This window comes from Marmota marmota, unplaced genomic scaffold (genome assembly GCF_001458135.2).
Source record: "Marmota marmota marmota unplaced genomic scaffold, marMar, whole genome shotgun sequence".
In the NCBI taxonomy this organism is placed as follows: domain Eukaryota; kingdom Metazoa; phylum Chordata; class Mammalia; order Rodentia; family Sciuridae; genus Marmota; species Marmota marmota.
The window spans coordinates 1,025,261-1,046,520 of NW_026000082.1; the positions used below are offsets into that span (position 1 = coordinate 1,025,261).

The window sequence follows — 21,260 nt, forward strand, 5'->3', positions numbered from 1 at the left end:
CTATCATATGGATTACCAAAGCAACCTACCGCCTGGCTCTTTAGGCTTGGTTGCTCTGCAAACCATTCTTCACTGTGCAATCAGAGCTTCTTTTAAAAGCAAACATCTGATTATACTTTTTTTTTTTTGGCTTAAAAAAGTCTTTAGTAGTCCCAAGTGCTTGTCTATAGCTGAAGACCAGCCTGCAGCACAGCCCTTCATGGTAAGGTTCTGGCTTCCTTCTCCAGCCTCTCGCACCACTTCTCCACCCCGTCAACTTCTCTGCCTCACTCATGCTAAGCTGTGGTTCCCCACACTGCTCCCCTGCAACTGAAGGCTTCATTGGCATGGCCTGTCCTCCAGTACAACCTTTCAGTCAGCCTAACACTTCTGAAATGTCACCTCAAAGCCTCTGTTCAGCCTGCCTGGCCAAACTTTTCAGTCCTATGCAAATCTCTGTGCCTTTGCCCTTACCTAAAAGTACTAAGATCACCTGTTGACTAACAAATCTTTTAGTTCTCTTGAAGGAATTGAAATTGTCTCATTTTTAGTAAGGTGCCTAAGTTTAAGTAAATATTTATTTAAAAAAGAATTGAGCTGCGAGTGGTGGCACACACCTGTAATCCCAGCAGCTCAGGAGGCTGAGGCAGGAGGATTGCAAATTCAAAAGCCAGCCTCAGCAAAAAGCTAGGTGCTAAGCAACTCAGTCTCTAAATAAAATACAAAATAGGGCTGGAGGGGGGATGTGGCTCAGTGGTTGAGTGCCCTGAGTTCAATCCCCTGTAATAGCCCCCCTCCCCCCCAAAAAAAGAAAAAGAATGAATGGGACCTTATAACGATTGGAAAGTTAGGCAGAACAGAGATTTTTAGTCTCATTTGGTATTTATGTGCTCAATATCCACTTGGTTTAGCCACCTGGACTCTTGGGACTCAAGCTTTGATTCCTATTTGGTTTCCCAATGTTCCCCTCTTTAAAATAAGAAACTGATAGTACCTTCCACATTGTAGATGTAGATTTTGAATGAATTAATATATGTAAAGGAATTTAAATAGTAAATAGCATGAGGAACTTGATTAATAAAAATGTGCTTTTACTTATAGATATGAAAGCAATTCAATGTCTCAACAGCCATGGTGGGAGAATGGGATGGTTACAGTCTTTAACTTAACTCATAGGAACCATGTTGTACTCTTTGGGTCACCCATCAGCCATCAGGTCTTACGTTTGAAAAACTGTTCTTTGTACTGTTCCTCTTGGTTTTTCAGTCTCATTTCCCTTGACAACTCTCTAGAAACCACTTAGTTCTCATGTAAATTGCAGCTTGAAAAAACTCCTTGACTTCATAGAGATTTACAAATGGGATGACCAAATGAGAAAAGCCAGGAGCTTCCTTTCCTTTGGTTTTGCAGGAAAGACTTCTTGTTGTCTGGGGCATTTCCTGCCACAATTTTGGGCAATGAATCTGGTTTCACCAATTTCTAAGACTTTCTGTACCTATTGGGAAATCTGTACCCGGGTATGCAAAGGCAATACGTGAGAGATGACTGCAACCCAGCAAATGAACAGAAAACAACAGATTCTTGCCACATCTAGGAAAGTATCTAAAATTTCCTTTTGGAACTCCATGGTGATCTTGTTTGACTTCACTAGAAAGCCATTTTTATTTTCCATTCACATTTTTATGCTTAATAACTAACCTATTCTCTCTACTTTAAATTTTCTCTTACTCTTCTGAAAGAGTTCAGACAAAAAAAAATGTTTAAAAGCTAGTGTCTCCCCTATTATTAGAATTTAATGCAGTGGAATTATGCAGATTTTTCCACTTCGTATAAATTCATCATTGCTCTGCTGGGATGAGGCACTCCTGAGCAGAGAACATCCTGTATAGCCCACACAGTGGCCTTCATTTCAAAACTCTTAGTTTATCATCACCCATTTTCTTCCTGGATCTATTGGGAGAAGATATGGGAAGCTTAGGGACTGCTGCTGTATTTTTTGCAGTTCATTCTGAAGAGTAAAAATGGGAAGAAAGAGGTTTACAGGCATTACTTTAGTTTAGATCCAGATGCCTGTGTGGAACGGGATTTTCCAACATAGTGCTGATCAAATGAAATACCAGAAGAACCTGGGTATTATTTAAATTCTGATTTTTTTTTTTGGTTATATTCATATGTACAACACCTTACACTAGCAAAACAAAAAAAAGATTTTATTGTAATGTTGAAAAATTTTAAAACAAAATCTTTTGCTATTTTTATTTACAAAGAGTTTAATATATCCTGTTATCTGCATAAGGTGGTATTAAGTTGCCAACTCTATTTTCTCAGGAGAGACTATTATTGTGAAACTGTGCCCTTCCAACATTTTTTAAAAGTCCTTAAAAAGTAAGAATGATATAAGGTAATTTACATTTGTAAAAGCTTACTTGTCTAAATTTAAAGTTGGCATCACTGTGTGGATTCTAGAGTTGGGGGAAACTTTTACTGGTCAGTAAAACTTCAGAAAAGGTAACCCACTAGCAACAGGGATACCAGGTGCAGAGTAATACAGAACTACATCCTGTTTTCATCAGCTACAGACTGAGTTGGGTTGTGATCTTCAAGGTCTCTTCAAGGGCAAATTTTCTCTAATGTTTGATTCTGAGGAGAGAAACACCAGAGTTGAGTCTGAAATTTGGATGGAGTCTTCTGTGAAGATGGAATGCATGGAGACTCATCATACTACCTAGCACAAGTTTGGTGAACTATACCTGAGGAATTAATTTAGGGAAAGACTTTTTTTCAAAGCTAGTCTTCTATCTGTAAAATGCCACATGAATGAAGTTTGAATTCTTTGAGCTCACTACATTTCCAATGCTCTCCTATGATGAAGTCTAGAAAGGTCTTTATCAAGGCGGAAATAAGGATTCCTAGTGTATTCACTGTGAATGGTTACCACCCAAGACATAGTCAGAAAATATGGAGCCTGCATGAAGCATAACCAAATGACCACCCCTCCTCCAGCCTCAGGTACCTCTATTTTGTACTCACGTTTTCTACCTTCACAGTATAAAGAACATAGACAACGAGAGTTCAAAACTTTTGAATATGACAATTTCTATGGTTTAGTTATGGTTTGAGGGTATCACCCAAGAGTTCATATGCTCAAAGTTGGGTCTTGGTATGGTGATGTTGGGAGGTAGTGGAACCTTTCAGAGGTGGAACCTAGTATGAGGTAATTGGGTCATTACAGGTATTGCTCTTGCAAGGAATTAATGGAGGTCTTGTTGAGTGAGTTCATTCTCATATGATAGCAACTTGTTATAAAGCAGGTCCAGCCTACTCAGTTGGCCCGTTTTGTATGTGGTTAGTTCCTTTTTTTATTTCTCAGACAGGTTGAAATGCAGTCAAGGGGTCAGTGCCATGCTGTTTCAACCCTCCAGCTGCCAGAATTGTGAGCCAAATAAATTTCTTTCATTTATAAAGTACCGAATCACAGGCATTTTGTTACAGCAACAAGAAATGGACTTGATTCTTAGCTACATGAGGGGATATAATATGAGACAGAGTCATGAGATAGGGGCAAGTTTCTGAATCTCTCAGAGTCTCAGTTTCATCATCTACAGAGTGGGGATAATAATGGGACCTACCTGACAGGGTTGCTATGACAAATAACAGAGAATACAAGTAAAGGAAACTGGCCCCAGGGTAAATGCTCATTAAATGCCATGTTCCTTCTACTCTGTAGAGTAAAATGTGTATGTGTGTGTTCCTTTGATCATTCCTGGTTAGTTGCAATCTCCATGAGAACAAGCAAACTTGGGGGAATGCTTTTTAACTCATCTGTGAGTTCTCCACTGTGTTGTTCAACATTTATCCCCACATTTGTCTGGCACATTACACAGCACGTAAGAGAGTTCAGTAAATATTAACTAAAAATGAGCGAAAAAAATGAATTTTGGTCCACATAATGATTTAAATATTTTAGGGCTGGGGTGCTTCTGTTAAAGTTTTCTAGTAGAAATAACCAAGGAACATTTTCTTCCCTCTAGCTTTAAAATGCCCTCTGCCCCTTTACAAGAAGGTGAACCTTTTTGGCTTCCTCTCTAATAGTGAAAGAGAACCCAGTGGAATTTTCCAGGCTGGAGACTTTAGGGAGCTACTGATATTTTTATAACATATGATGTTAAAAGCAATTGTATGTGTGCCCAGAAACCTTTTAAGGCATGGATTTTAGCATCCAATTTTATTTGGTTTCAGAAATTTAATAAGCAGGCAATACAACCCAGTCATTGTTCTTTAAATAAAAATTAGAGATCTACAATTAATAGGAGCAAAACAAAAACATCAGCTGTGCTTTGCGGGGCGGTGACGTGTGCTGTGTCTCACCAAGGAGTCAGGCAACAAGCGGGTATTGTGTTAGGTTCCAGAGAAAGGACAAAGGCATGTATCCGAGTGACGACCTAAATGCCACCAGACAAAGGCCAGTGAAAGAAATGCAGGTGACCAACCACCATTTTTTCTCTCTGGGGGAGCCTCATGCAAACTGCATATGCAGCTGACAACTCAAGTGTGATTTGCGAAATGTGTTAAGGTTCTTATTCCATAAATGATTCAGCAGTTCAGGAAATGAAGTTCAATGAAAAAAAATTTTTTTTAAGTGTACATAACAGATGTGGACTGAACGCTGTGCCTGAGGTGTTTAAACACCTTTGGAGACTCTAGTTACAAATTCACATGCTGTAAAGCACTGATGTCGTTAAGATGGTCAACCCTGTCACCTCTGGTCATGTTCATTTTTTTGTGTCCCTTCTCCCTCAGGTTAGAGGGCAGCTGATGCTGCTGCTGCTATGACAGGGTGAAGATGAGGTAATGCGAGGCTGGGAGCCAGACAAGAAGAACACTACTCACTGCTCGCTTGGAAGTGATGAGTTTCTTGACATCGCCTTTGGTGACAAGTCATAGTCGCTGTCTGACCGGTATAGAAAGGACTCTCTGCGCTGGCTGTGCCCAGGAAAGGTGGCGTGAAGCACCAGCCCAGAGGAAGAGCTGGCCTGGGGGTCCAGTGGGCTCCGACCTGGGGAAGGGCCATTTTCCACATCAAAGCTTAAAGAGAAAACAGGAAGCTCGGGTCACATGAGAGTCACAGACGAAGACATCCAACATACTTTGAAAACCCACGTGTGGCAGTACTGGGTGCCAAGCACACTGCATGAAGCTTTATGCTTTCTGGAAAATTTTAATTCATAAGATAGCTCTGAGTTAGAATCATTATTATTCCCATTTTTAAAATATAGGAAACCAAGTCCCACAGAATTTCATTCATTTACCTAATATTATCTTCATCAATAATGACCATCAGAATCTGAACCCAGGAGCAAATCCCATGACCTCTTTCAGCAACATGAGCAACTATGACAAATTAAGAATGAGAGTTGAAAGTAAAATAATTTGTGATAATAAGCAAGTCTGGAGGGGACATCTAGCACAGCTCTAGGTGTCAGACACAGAGCTGTTATGTGAATGAGACTTCCTAGCTGGAAGATTTCTTCCTGCCATAAATAAATATCACAGTCTCATTAAAAATACAATATGCACACTTCCAAATGTTTTGGGAACAAAGTGTTATCATGAAAACATCCACTGTCTGATTAGATGGGAGGCCCAGCCTGAGATTTAATATTCATATGCAAGTTTAACCACAGAAAAGGATTTAATTAATCTGATAACACCAAATTACTCTCCAAGGCTGCAGAGCTTGGTCTCTGGAGAAGATGCCCTCGCTGGCTCCCCCAGAGGAGTGCCAGTGCCATTTCTGATCATCTGCTTCTCTCTGGGGAGATGCCCTCAAGTTCAGAATTATTTGAAGACCTCATCAATGATCACACAGACAGGTTTAGCAGAGGTTTTGTCTCTTATTTTCTTTCCTCATCCTGATATCACCTAGACATCATGTCCCTCCTTTATCACTCTCTATGCACAACCTCCCCCAGCCTCAAATCCACAGTAACACTCCTCCCTAGTACTTTCCTCTAATATCCATGTCTCCCCAGCTAACACTTTGCAGAGAGAGGTATCGGGAAGGAGGCTCAAGGCTGGGGTGTTCTTTCTTCCAATTTAGACCACAGTTGGCTTCCTTTGGTTACTCAGTCAGCTGCTATAATTGTTTTCTACATTTTTGGTCCCTTTCTTTCATTAATTCGGACAATGTTCCTCTCTTCTGGTGCATTTTCCTTACTTTTTCTCAATTTGCAATGTGTTTTCTGATAGATTATTTCATTTAATCCCAACAACTTGGCAAACAATATATAAATCTTTTGAGATAAACAAGATTTAGGGAGATATAACTATTTGGGTTAAAGTAACAGGCTAGAACAGTAGTTGTCTCCACACCCTGATCCATGGGGGATATGTTCTGAGACCCCTAATGGGTGCCTGAAATACCAGACGATACCAATCTCTATGTGTACTGTTTTCTCCTATAAATATATACTTATACAATCTAGTTTATGTATATTAGGCAGAGTAAGAGATTAACAACTAATTATAGAACAACTATTAAAATATACTGTCATAAAAGTATTTAAAAGTTATGAATTTTTAAAAAATTTCCACACAACATTTTTGAACTACGGTTGACCACAGGTAGCTGAGACCATGCAAAGTGAAACTGCAGATAAGACAGTTTCTACTGAAACTTGTAGATGAAGCACCACCGGAAGACCCACAGTCTTCCAACTAGTCTCCCTATAACCTCAGATGTCCCTTATCACTGCATTCCACAGCAGCCCACTGGATAATGCAATGCGTTTCCTTTCAGTCTCTGGATTCAAACAGAAATTGTGCTTGGTATGTAAAGAGTCAGCCAGACTAGAAGCAACCTTGGGTGCTATTTTGTATGAACACGGAGGCAGAAGATTACCCTGAAGTAGTTTTTCTTGAAACAGGAAAAGACATGACAGGATGTAGGGTTATAATGCTTCCCAGAGAACACTCTGAGAAACAACTCTGGGGCAACCCACAAACTCCAGGTGTCTGATAAGAAGCAGCAAGTGAGAATCTCTGGGCAAAAAAGAAAAGAAAGAGCCAATTCAATATATTTGGGCTTTCAGGATACCACAGATGGATTTTCTCAGCAGGCCAATGGTGTGGAACAGGGCTACCTTTTAAAGATTGCAGGCCAGTCAGCCAGGGCAGGTAATCACCCATGTAGACCAGCTTTCCTAGAGGTAGAGTTACGCTGTGAGCCACCTACATCACTGCAAGTAAAAAGTACAATGAAACAGACCCCCAAACATCCCCTGGTGAGAACTGCATTAGCTGTTGAATAAAATGAAGAGCTGCTTTGTGGATGAAGGTTCTTTCATGCACCCCCAATCCTGCAGAACCTGTAGGCCCTAATACTGATCCCTTCTTAAGGTCAAAGAGGACAGGTTCTTAAAAGGTGAAGGTAGGATCACACAAAGCCTAACAGTAGATGTGAGCTTTGAAATCTTATGTATAGTCCTGTTGTTATTCATCTGGTATGTATCTGCACAGCTTTTTGGATCTTACAACAGCAAAATACTTTTTGAACAGTTGACATCCAGCAGCCCATCAATATGAGTTGGACTTCGTAGTGATCCAGTAACCAAAGACTTGGTGTCTAGAGCAGTGGGGGATCTCTAGCTCCAGTATATGGCCTGGGGCCACTAAATTGGTCAGTGCTTATGTGGTACCAGTCATTAAATGTTATGAATATCACCGCTGTGTACCTGTACTAAAATCTTAGAAGAGGGGCCAAGTGCGTCTACCCACCAGTCTTAGAACTTTTTCCATTGAGGGTGCCACAAGGGCTCACTCTGCCTGCTTTTCTGCTGGAGGCACTCCTACTGGGCAAAGTAAGTCCACAAAGCTGGTGCCCCAGGGCATTCTGTCCCTAGTGCCGGTGTCAGAAAGTTCACCCCTGCCAGGTAAACTGGGACTAGACCCAGGCACCCAAACTCTCTCCATGTCATTCTTGTTTGGGCTTGTTTTCTTTCTCCCTTACCCTGCCTAAACTCATAGGGGAGATTGCTGGAATTTAGAGGAAGCCAGGGAGGAATTCTCTGGTGCAAAGAAGCAGTCTTAGTGAGACAAATGGCCTTTCATATTCCCTGGGGCACTGTTTCAAAGCAACCAACACAGATGTACGACTTTGGAACAAACATGAATCACCAACCAGACACCAGCCCCAGTCACAGCAAAATTAGCGGGCAGACATCACAATACTTCCCACAGATCCAGGGAGTGAGGGGGTGTGCTCAAGGGGGAGACTGAGGACAGACCTAACAAGCAAAATGAATATACCACGCGAACTGTGATGCAATTAGGAAGAAAACTGAATTTTCATGGGAGAAACAAACACATCAAGGGGGCTATTATTTATTTAGGGTCATTTTTTGTCTCTGCTCTAATCAGGACACACATTTTACCCTTAGGTTTCTTTAGATTAAAAAAAAAACATATAAGATTAATTTAAGAATGTTATATAAAACATGAACAAAAGAGAAAAGAATAGCTTCAATAGCTTTGTATTTTTCCATCTGAATATTCTTTTCATCCAGGTTTGAATCTTGATTGCTTTTAATAGGGTTTTATATACTGCAGTTTTCAAAATTATCATTTTCTTTGGGCTACTTAATAGTTCATCTGATATACCTATACTACATTTTTTTTCTTTTTACTGTTTTTCTTACCTCTTTGGTCATCATATTTATGATTCTAAGTATTGTTGCAGTTGATAACTTTGAGCTCCAGCTCCTCTAATGTTTCACTAACATCATACAGAAGTTTCAGGTAGTTTAAGAAAGGGTGTCATTCGCAGGTTCTTAAAAGGTGAAGGTAGGATCACACAAAGCCTACTCAAATATCGCAGGTTTCTGGATATTTGAATAGGACATATACCTGCCCAGAAGAAATTGCCTATATCCAACACATGAACTGCAGCAGCAGTAAAAGTGGCCTTTCTGGCTGGGCGTGGTGGCGCACACCTGTAATCCCAGCTGCTCTGGAGGCTAAGGCAGGAAGATCACGAGTTCAAAGCGAGTCTTAGCAAAAGCCAGGTGCTAAGCAACTCAGTGAGACTCTGTCTCTAAATAAAATACATATTGGGGCTGGGTATGTGGCTCAGTGGTTGAGTGCCCCTGAGTTCAATTACCAGTACAAAAAAAAAAAAAAAGGCTTTTCTTTTAGGATCAGAGACCCCTCCCTCCCAATCCTGTTTTCTGATCTCCAGGATTCTGTGTGCTGCCTCCCCACTTGCATCTGCCTGCTTCTCCCTGACGCTGCTGACCTCCTTGCACTGAATCAATGGCTTGTTGTCTAAGACCTTACATTTTAACAACTTCATTCTGCTTTGTATCTAGAGTTCTTAGTTCCTCAGGGCATGGTGGCAGATGACACCATATCTAAGAAGTGATGCTCCCTGTAACAGGAGTGCCCTTCCCATTATTGACTCCAATAAGATATCACCATCTAAATTCAGGTCAGGTCACATCTACAGCCAGTTCTCTTTGACACAGATCAATTTAGATACATTCTTCTCACCTGAGCTCCCCAACACTCCTTTATCACAGTACAATGGTCCCTTAGTATCTGCAGAAGATTGATTCCAGGACTCCCCGTAGACACCAAACTCCACAAATGCAGATGCTTATGTACCTTATATAAAATGGCATAGTATCTGCATATAATATGCATACATCCAGTCTATATTTTAAAATACAAATTGGGCTGGGTATGTGGCTTTTGATAGCATAATACATAATGCAATGTAAATGCTATGCAAATAGTTGGTGTACAGTATTCTTTAGGGAACAATGATCAAACAAAGTTTATACAAGCTCAGTATAGATGTACTTTAAAAAAATATTTTCCATCTCTGGTCAATTTTAACTACAGAACTTAGGGTGCAGAGGACCAACCAAGGTACTTGTGCTTCTTTGTTTAATTCTCCATTTATATAGATGCCTCCCAATAGATTGTTATATTCAACAGAGAAATATTACTCATTTTATACCAGGCATCTCTGTCAGAGCCTTGTAATTAGTAGGCCTTCAAAAAAAAAGTCAACTGAATAATTTGGAAAATAGTGTAACTTATTCCAAAATTTTTTCTCCTATCACCTTCTTCTTCCTGACTCCCAGCCCTCATCTCAATTCCCACTCAAACAGATTTCTTCAGTTTCCTTTAAATGAGTCTACGGAGATGTGGCTGTAATTTCTTTTATTGGTCTTGTGTGACAATGAGCTAAATATAAATTTAAAAAATTCTTTTTAAATTTTTTAAAAATATAAATATAAAATATAAAAATATAAATTTTAAAAATATAAATTTAAAAAAAAATTTAATTTTTTTTTTTAAAAAATTAAAGCACAATTGTGTTCTCCCTGAGCAAAACAAACCTGCATAGGACTATCACTAGTTTAGTGTCTGAGATGGTGACATGTTTACACCAACCCCTGTGCTGGAAAGGCCCTCTGTGCCTGCTTCTGTCTGCCTTGTTCTCCTCTCTGTTTTTTCAATAAAAGTAGGAACATTCTCCTTCCCCACACCCTCTCTCCTGGTGGTCTGCATCTCCTAGGAATCCCTGCAAAGCCAGCACAGGCTGGTGACTGAAAGGAAGGAGCCAGCAGATGGCAGAAGACTGCCACCGCGTCCTCAGACTCCAATCTGAGCAGGTGGGGCAGCTCTGCAGTCTTGGAGGGAGAAATAGGACTCCAGCAGCTTCTTCCTAAGCCTGGGAGGAAAAATCAGGGGTAAAGAACAGGCCCACAAGGTGCACATGAAACCTTTGATTAAACGAGGAGAAGCTTTACCTCCAAGAATTCAAGCTAAGCCAGGTGGTCACAGAATTGCCTGCAATGGTCCCCACGGTGGTTGTTTCCTGATCCCCAGCTACAGCACAAACCCCAATTTCTGTAACAAAGACTCAGGAAGCAACATCCTAGGAAGAATTCATTTCTAGACCAGTGGAGATTTTTCTTTTTCAACTCAGCCATTCTCTAGGTGAGTTTCTTTGGCTTATTCTGAAAAAAACAAACAAACAAACAAACAAACAACAACAACAACAACAACAAAAAAAAAAAACAGCCCCACTGAAAAGACTGAAGACTCTACAAAAGAGATTTAAACTCCTAGGTCAACAGAGTGCCTCTCAGCCATTCAGGGAGAGAGCTCTGCTGCCTTGAGTTTGCCTTTCTTTCTTCAAAATGACTTGCTAAGTATCTTTTGCATCACTGAATTCTTCCAGCAATTCCAGTGGGCTAATTCTCTTTTTCCTGATTCAAAAAGGAGAAGACGGAGGCTCCAAAATGCATTTCATTTGAGAAATCCTGAAGTGTGACTTTTTTTCATTATACCCTGAAATCTGTGCCCAGATCCTTTCCTCCACATCCCTTTGATCTCTTCTTGATCTCAGAATCTCCCATGTTGTCCTGTATTTCTTGGTTTAGTTCTCTCTTGTGACCTCCTTGAAGCAGGAACTATGCCTTTGTTCATTTCTGTATTCCCATGGCCTAGAGCTGAGTCTCACACCTGAAAGGCACACACAAATACTTGTGGAGTGAATGTGGGGACATCACAGTTTACATATCTCATATGACAAAAAAAAAAAAAAAAAGCCAGGGTCATTTGTATTAAAAATCTTTGGCAGGGAAAGGCCACAGTGGAATTCCTAAACAGAGCCACTAGGATCTGATCTTTGATTCTCCAGGGCCACCTTCCCTGCATATCCTAGGAGGCTTATCCCAGGAGATTTTGCAGATGAAAACTGTTTTGTCTATAATAAGTTGTTTTTGTGGGGTAGATTGTGTGTATAGGAGGGGTGTTATAAATGCTGTTTCTTTAATGTCCTGTTAGAAAATATTTCCCTCAATTATGCTTTCAAACTAACATCTTAACATGCTAATCATTTTGATAAAAATAAATAACCATTTACCCATTTACTTACATACTTACAATGGCCATCACCTCAATATGCTATCTGCTATCTATCAAATGGGAGCTGGATAGGGACATGTGAAGACAATGACCCATTTTTATAAAATTAATGGCTGCAGACAGCAGCCAGTCTTAATTTCCAATGAAGGACTTAACTATGCAAAATCACAGCTAGCATGATGGAGAACCCATATCTTAACTGAAGGCAGACAGAACTTCTTTGGTCACAGCTACAGCAGAATCTTGCTTTCCTTCTATGACTTTCCTTCCACAGACCAGGAAGGAGAACTCTGATATTCAGCTCATCTGAATTCTAGAAGCAGCTCCCATAACTTTCTTCTCTCCCAGGGGTTTTGAAAATTACATTCATGGCAAAAGTACCAAAATGCTTTTCCACAGAAAGGCTTAACCAGAGGCAGTCTTGGAATGCTGAAGAGCTCTGCACACTGGGGATCTGGCCTCCAGTTCCTGCTGTGGGGAGCAAACTGAAATGAAACAGACTCACTGTCTCCCCCCACCCCCCCAAACACACACACCTCAGTCGTTGACCACTGAAATGAAGCTGTGAGATAGATCTGTAAGATAAGCCATCTTACAGACATTTCGGAGATAGACAAAAATTGGTTCTCAAGTGTGGTTTTTGTGTTAAGGGTAATGATCATGCACTCATTCAATAAATAAGAATAAAACACCAACTCTGAAAAAAAAGTCACTGTTCTTGGCCTTTGAATAGAGCAACACAAGATAGAAAACGTGGTAAACACAAATCAAATAATATAACTTCAGATAAGATAAATGCCATGAAAAAAAAAAAACAAAAACCAACAGTGTGGTAGAGAGACAAGATGGGCAGAAGACTGCCTGTCTAGATTGGGTGGTCAGCAGGTCCGTACAGCCACATGGTTGCATATTGCCCTACACCAGGAAAACAATTCATGGTGTCATTTGAGTTGAGATCTGGTAGAGGTAGTAATAAATGTTATCCTGGGATCATTTCTACACACCCTTTACCCAAAGAATTGAGTCAGATGAGGCTTAGGTTTGAATTTGGTACCAGTTGTGAAATTAGTGATTTAATTTTCTCCATCCCTACCTTCCTTTCTGAGTTATTTGCTCTTTCTCATACAGCTACATCTGTATTGATACCTGGTATTTATTCATCTGGACCATAGTACTTGTCCTGCATACTTGTTAATTTGCCCCAAGGACTGTGTTTCCAAGAAAACTGAACAGCTTTTCCATGTTTTTCACCTCAGTGCTAAGGGCCATGACTGTCAGAGTGTAGATAATTAATAAATGCCCAATCAATAATCAAATGAAAGAATGAATGGCTTGAGGACAAGCAACTTTTACAAACTGCCCAATTTACCCATCATTCACAGCACAGATGTCCATCTCCAACCCGGACTATGGGGTATGGGGAAACTGAGACACCTCTTGCCCCTGCCCTAATCCATCCCTCCATAAAGAAGAACCAGGGGTTTGCTATTATAGAGGGGCTGGAATACCTCCCATAGGACACCCAGCCCACAGGAGAAGGCCAATGACCGTGCGCGGCAGCAACCTCTCTCATCCCTTGGTGTTGAGGGTGTGACATACAGAAACACCACAAATATTCCCCTTTGGTAGAAAGCTTCATTTTTACTGAGAACTTTATCTTGCAAGTCATCTAAGTTAACACTTGAGATCCTTTCTTGGGGTATAAATATTTCACCAAGGAAATAGGAGAACCAAAGTAATACAAATGCCTGATTTTTATAATGAGGTTATAAGATAAGGACCATTTTTAAAATGTTTTGCTTTCAATGCTTGAGAGCATATTTTGGTGTAAACGTTTATAAATGTTGTCCTATGTCATACTATTTAATGCACAAGGAAAATAAGACCAGAAATAAAGAATCCTTTTTTCATAAGAACATTATTTTTAACAAGTATTTTTTTAATGCCATTCTTCTATTTCAGTGTTTAAAAATGTTTTTAGGAATGAAAATGTTATAAATAAGTATGCATTTGTCTTTGTTTTCTAAGTGTGGCTGAAATTTCATGGAATCACTCTCAAATTTTCACCTACTAAAACCCCTTAAGAAATGTGACAGATTCTAATAGTGACAATCACTTTCTGTAGGACAGTCTTTCTCAGGAAAGGTAGGGGTCCCTAATGAGAACAATTTTGTGTGGGAATGTGTTTTGTATGAAGAAATTATAAAGGGTGTGAGGTAAAATTTGTGTTGTTCCCCCCCACAGTATGCACTGTGGGTACACACATAATCCTACCAACTCAATATTTTTCAGACTATACCTTCACTTAAAAAAAAAAAGTTGTCATAAGAGATATCCAAGTACTCCTTAACAAGATATAAATATTCCAATTTATAAGTTAAGTAGCCTTACCAATGACAAAAGCTATTAATTAAATAAAACATTTATTGTCAATTTCTAGTAGCTCATAGGCAATTGGGCAGATGAGAGCAATCTGGGAAAATTAGATGTTTTTCAACCAATGATGGGTTCAAAAAATTGCTGCTTTCTTTCATAAATTCTCACAAACCATGGAGAAACTAGTTTTAGAAATAAGTTTGAAACCAGTGCCTAAAATATTGGAGATCAACGGTCAGTTGGCCTCTGGTTGGCATCTTTTACATGCCAATGATAGGGCCATGTTAACACCATGAGATGGTGAGTTTCATTATTGCATTGATTTAATTTTTTAGGAATGTATTTTAGCTGTCCTCCCTGCTAGTTCCCCTTTCTTTCTCTCATCTACTGACTCACCCTGATTATCCCTCATTGTGTAAATGCAGTGACCACCTACTCAGTTCTATAAAAGAGAATCATCAATAATTTTACTTTTATCCTTACCCCCTTTCCCTTTCAGTTGCTTGACATATGCTGTCCATCTTACACCCAAACTATACCCTTCTCTCCATCCTGCTTAACCACTGTTTCAAAGCATTAAAACCTTCATCTGGCCTAGAGTCCCTGACTATGGATCTCCCTGTTTCCCCTCCCCTCCTCACCCCACTGTGTGCTCTGTGCTCTTCCCCATGGAACGGCAAAACCAGGCTTCAAACCCCAAAATAAAATCCTGATATTGTCCTGAGAATAAAAAAAATTCTCTTCCACAGATTGCAAATCCCCCTTCATCCAGCCCTGCCACCTCTGAACCTCCTCTTATACCACACTGCTCTCTGCTCAGAATGTCAGCCTCAGGGACTTATTTTCTGTTTCAGAAATGTCCAAATCATTTCCCTTTTTGGCAATGGCATGCGTGTGTTTCATTTACTGGTATATCTTCTCTGCTTCTAACAGAACCTGGCTCATAAAAAGTGCTGAATAAGTATTTGTTGAAAGTATGAATAGTGATCTCTCTGCTTGTTTTCCCTTTGGTCTCTATGTGGTGCCTTATCCTCATTCTTAAAGCCTTGGATTAAGTCACCAACTGGAAACTTTCTTCCCTAACACATTATTTAAGTAGGTCTTCTTTTCTTCACTGTGCCTATTCCAGCTTTTGACCATATTTATTTGTCTTTTTTAAAAAAATAGTCTTCTACTCTTATAAGACTCTATGCCCCATGAGGCCATCTGTTGTGTTTTCCAATGCATTAACCATAGTGCCTGGCACTTGCCTGGGAACGAATGTCTTCTCAGTGCATTAATGAATGGCTTATTGACTGTGTGAGAATATAAACACCAGCAATCACCTCGGTGATTCACAACAGACCCAGCTTATTTTATTCTTATTTTTCAAAAGTAGTTTTTCATTTGGAGAGGGGATCACTTATTTCCTAACATTTGTCCAGCTCTAACATCAAACCTCAGAAACTCGAATTTAAAATATCAGTTGGGTTGGGCATAGTGGTGCATACCTATTATTCCAGCAACTCTAGAGGCCAAAGCAGGAGGATCCAAGTTTGAGGCCAGCCTCAGCAACTTAGCAAGACCCTCAGCAATTTAAAGAGACCCCATCTCAAGATAAAAATAAAAAGGGCTGGGGATAAACCTAAGTGGTATAGCTCCCCTGAGTTCAATCCCCAGGACAAAAAAAAAAAAAGTCAGTTGGTGTACAATCTTGTCACAGATTTAAAACATTTTTTTTTGTGTGTATGTATGTGTGTTATAACTCTGGGCTGATTTCAGGAAATGAGACTGGTTTTCAGATCAGATCAAATTTCAAGTCATTGGCCTTTCTGATTGAGCTTCAAGGTGGTGGTGTTCTATATCAAGGATATATTCCCAGTCCTAGGTTTGCAAAATGCCATTACTTAACATTTTAAGAACTTTGTATTCAAAAAACTAATTTATATTCTCTTGAGAATGAATAAGCTCTATAACTCATTTTTGGTTGAGGTGGAAGGGGGTGGATGGAGTGGTAATAAACTCAAATAATAATCATAAAATTGGAAATCAATGCCTCAGCCTCCGGTCTACATAGCACTTAATAGTGTTTACGTCAGTTAACATCTGGCCTCCAAATGTTATCAGTCTTGAACACTGCACCTGCAGACAGCCTGGCATTTGGATCTTAAATATGTTCTTCTGGGAAGAAGGGCGAGTGAGAGAAGGGGGAGAAGAGAAAGAGATGGAAAAATGAGATCCCAGAATCCTTACTCCTTTACTTGGGCAGTGAAGCATAGAAAAGCTACAATTTTTCTTTTCTTTTTTTTTTTTTTTTTTTTTGCTTAAAGGTATTGAGCACATACAATGTGCCAGACCCAGGGCTAGGATTTGGAAAACACCACCTCATTTCATTGCTGTCATCACTTTGGGAGGAAGGAAAGAATTTGTTTTTATGAATATGAAAGCTGAAGGTCAAAGGGTTTGAATAACTTGCTGACAGTCACTCACCTATTTAGTGGTAGAGCCTGATTCAAACCCAGTTTGAACAGATCCATTAACAAACTGATCACCTGTAAACATCTGTTCTGTCTTCTTGTTACTACAGATAAATGAACATGGTTTTATTTGAAGCCAGTCCCTCTGCTCTGATGGCCGCCCTTTCTCTCTCACACAGACTGTGCTCCGATGGCAAGTTTGCTCCCTCCTGCATCCACATTTTCCATTTTGCACATCAGCAAACAATCACACTAGAAAGATTTATACCTAAAACAAGCCAACCCACAAACAAAACCATAACCACTCATAATATGTCCATCAAACATATAAATGTCAGAAAGATTCATCACCGGCAAAACCCAAGGGCAAGAAAAGTTAAAGGAAACCCTTCAGGCAGAAGAAAAGTGATACCAGATACACAAGGGAATTAAGTTTCCCTCCATATTATTAAAATCTCTTTAAAAGATAATTGATTGAGAAGTAAAAATATTAATGATGTACTGTGAGATTAAGAACATATGTAGAAATAAATCATATGACTATAAGAGCAGAAAAGACAAGGAGGGAGAAATGGAAGTATATTGTGGGAAGATTCTTACATGATATGTGAAATATTATATTGCTTGAAGGTCGATTGCAACAAAATAAGATTTACAATAAAAATCCCAAATTAACCATTAAAGCAAAATATGAAGGGTTATATTTAATAAACTAACAAAGAAAGAAAATGGTAGCACAAAACATTTTCGAGTGTGAAATTAAATTAATTAAACTTTTCAAGCTGTTAAAATTGAATTAAATTTGGCCTGAGTATGCCTCCTTACTTTGAATCCTTATGTAACGAACTATGGTCCATTTCAGTACTAAACAATCTGAAAGGGTAACTTAGGAATATACTTTTATAACAAATAACAGAATCTTAACCAATTACAACAGCTGAAACTCACTATCATGGACTGTCAAATGATCAGGCCATGTTCAAACAAGGCAAATGCCAACCTGTAATCAATCAGGCTGTTTCTGCATCTAACTTCCATTTTTCTGAACAAAAGTACTGCCTGCCCACATTATGGAGTGAAGCACTCTGAATTTCGTTTGGTTTTGAGGGTTGTCCTATTTGCAAACAAATCATTCTATCTTTCTTTCTTTCTTACTTTCTTTCTTTCTTGGTACTTTTTAGTTATATATGACAGTAAAATCCATTTTGACATAATTATACCAGCATAGAATATATGTAGATCTGAATTAGAACAAACAATTCTTTCAATGATTAAACTGTATTAATAAGTTTAGAGTTTTCTCTTTTAACAGAACAGATAAGACAAATTAAAAATAAAAAAGACCATATGGAGGATTTAAATCTGACCATGGCAATAAATCTCTTTATATAAATGGTTTAAACAAGACAATTAAAAGATGGACATTTTCAAGATGGATAAAGATAGTATGACCTGACCATAATGTTGCTTATAATAGGACACTTTAAACACCAAGACACAAAGAATTAGAAGGAAAGGAATGGGAAAGATATATCAGAATGATTCTAATCAAGAGAAATCCAGAATGGCAATATTTACAAAGACAAGTAGATTTCTGAGCTAAAAATATTACCAGGTATAAAAAGATTACTTCAGTATGATAAAGGAATTAACTCATGGAGCAGATATACCATTCCTCATTTTTATGCACCTAAAAACATAATTTCAAAGTACAGAAGACAAAAACTGAAAGGGGAAATTGAGAGTTCAAAGGGGAAATAAGAAAATCCATAAGCATAGCCTCATTAATAAATAAATAGAAAGTCAGTAAATTTATAGAAGACTCCAACATCTGATCAATTTGACATAACACCTAAGAGAAGGTGAATACAGAGTCTCTTCAGGTGTTCATGGAACATTACCATGATAGGTGATGTATTCTAGAGTATAAAACAAGTTTGAATACATGTACAAAAATCCAAGTTTTACCAAGATTGTTCTCTAATCAGAGTAAAATTAAATTAGAAATCAACAACAGAAAGGTCTCTGGTAAAGGCCCATGTATCCAGAAAACTAAACATATTTTTAAACAACTCATGGGTCAAGACAAAAATCAAAAAGGAAATTAACAGTATTCTGAATTGAATGAAAATGAAAATGTTACATATTAAAATTTGTGAGATGTAGCTAAAGCAGTATACACAGAGAAATCTATAGTACTAAATGCCTTTATTAGAAAATAATTTAATAATTGACTTCAAAACCACCTTTAAGAAATTAGGGAATTAAACAAAATGAATCCCAAATAAGCCAAAGGGGTGAAAAATAAAATCAAAAGTGGAAATAAAAGAGAACAATGAAGCAAAACAGGTTCCTGATCCATAAAACTCAGAAACCTCTACTTGGATTTGCAAAAATAAATAAATAAAAGGATACAAATTACCAATATCAGAAATGAGAAGGGAGATAGCAGAATAGACTCTAAAGAATTTTATGAAGATAGTAGGGAAATATCTATAGGCCAGTAAATTTGACAAATTTTATGAAAAGTTTAAATTTTGTGAAAAGACACAAACCTCCAAAGTTCACTCAAGAAGAAAGAGATAATATGAATAGATTCCTATCTATTGTAGAAGTTGAATTTCAAAGTTTAAAACATTCCCACACAGAAAACCACATGCAAACATTTAATGAACTTATACTGGTTCTCCCAAACTTTCAAAGCACCAAGGAGAAGAATACTTCACAACTGATTGCATAAGGTCAAGATTTCTTTGCAGGGAAATGGATGGCACTAGAGCAGATTATGCTAAGTGAAGCAGGCCAATCCCTAAAAAACAAATGCCAAATGTCATCTTTGATATAAGGAGAGCAACTAAGAACAGAATAGGGAGGAAGAACATGAGAAGAAGATCACAATCAAACAGGGTCGAGAGGGGGAGGGAAAGAGAGAGAGAAGGGAATTTGCGTGGTAAAGGAAGGAGACCCTCATTGTTATACAAAATTACATATAAGAGGAAGTGAGGGGAAAGGGGAAAAAAACAAGAGAGAGAAATGAATTACTGTAGATGGGGTAGAGANTGTAATGTTTTGAACAACTAATAATAAAAAAATAAATTAAAAAAGAAAGAAAAATGTTTGTAGCAGGCAAAAAAAAAATTAGAGAAAGATGACCTCAAAAAAGAACTTCAGATAATATCCTCATAACACAGGTGGAAAATTTCTTAGCAAAACTGTAGTAAATGAAATCCAGTAATATATGAAGAAAATTACACATTTTGATCAAGTAGAGCATATTTAAGGAATACAAGGGTGTTATAAGACTCAAAAAATCAAGAAATGTAATTCATCACATTAAAGACTGAAAACCAACCAACCAACCAACAGACAGACAAATATGATCATCTCAGTAGATGTAGTAAAAGTACTGAACATAGTCTAACACCTGTTTCTGATGAGAACTTACAGAAAACTAATAGAAGAGCAGTTCCTCTACTAGGTATATGGCATCTATGAAAAACCATAAATTAACATCATAGTTCAGTGAAAGAATGAATTATTTTCCCCTAAAATAGTGTGAGAATGTTGTGTCCTTAAAACCTAAGCCAACATCTCACTGAAGATTCTAATCAGTGATGTAAGGCAAAACAAAGATACAAAAGCATCCATATGAGAAAGGCAAAAGTTAAATTGCCTTTAGGAATAGATGTTATGATTGGCTATATAGAATATTCCTTGCAGCTTTGTTGTAATGAAAAGCAGGATATAATGCAAATGTATCAGGTGAATGGATGAACAAATTGTGATGTATCCTGATAATGGAATACCCTTCAGCAACAAGAAAGAAGGAACAGTTAATACCTGCACTGACATGGATGACTCCTCAAATAATTATGCTGAAGGAAAGCAGGCAGATTAAAAAGAGCTGCTTCATTTATATGAAATTTATATAAAATCCTGGAAAATAAAACTAATATTTAGTGACAGAAAGCAGACCAATTTCCTGGGTGTAAGCAAGATGGTAGAAGGAAGAGGTGGCAGGGGTTACAAAGTGACACTTTGGGGTTGGATGAATATATTATTATCTTGAATATAATGATAGTTTCAGGAGATTATATATGTCCAACATGTATACTTTAAAAAGTGCATCTTTTGCATGTCATTTATACCTCATTAAAGATGTTTTTAAAGAAAGCCATATGATTACCCCTATGCGACTGACTTTCCATGCTCACTTTTGGGTACCTTTTTAAATACAAAGCTCTTCCCAGTTGTCATTCAAGAGGTAAGAAATATCGGTGAGGGTATAAAGCAGATAGGATCCTTGTACATTATTGATGGAAATGTAGATTGCTACCATCATTATGAAAAACAGCATGGGAGTACCTAAAGAAATTAAAAATAGAACTACTGGGGGGCTGGGGCTATAGCTCAGTTGGTAGAGTGCTTGCCTCGAACAAACAAGGCCCCGGGTTCAAATTCCTAGTACCATCAAAAAAAAAAAAAAAAAAAAAAAAAAAAAAAAAAAAA

General features: G+C 38.3%; 1 protein-coding gene and 1 long non-coding RNA gene across 8 annotated transcripts in view; one reads left to right on the forward strand and one right to left on the reverse strand.

Moving 5' to 3' along the window:
• Positions 1–21,260, reverse strand: part of Pde4b (phosphodiesterase 4B) — a 523,657-nt gene that overhangs the window by 110,624 nt on the left and 391,773 nt on the right. For all 7 annotated transcript variants that reach the window (XM_048815208.1, XM_048815207.1, XM_048815209.1 and 4 more), the window contains one exon: positions 4,870–5,064. In XM_048815208.1, coding sequence (XP_048671165.1) covers positions 4,870–5,064 — 195 coding nt within the window. The remainder of the gene's footprint in view (positions 1–4,869; positions 5,065–21,260) is intronic.
• LOC125620356 overlaps positions 19,658–21,260 on the forward strand; it is a 12,539-nt gene continuing 10,936 nt past the window's right edge. The window contains exon 1 of the long non-coding RNA XR_007351960.1: positions 19,658–19,812. This is a non-coding gene — a long non-coding RNA (uncharacterized LOC125620356). The remainder of the gene's footprint in view (positions 19,813–21,260) is intronic.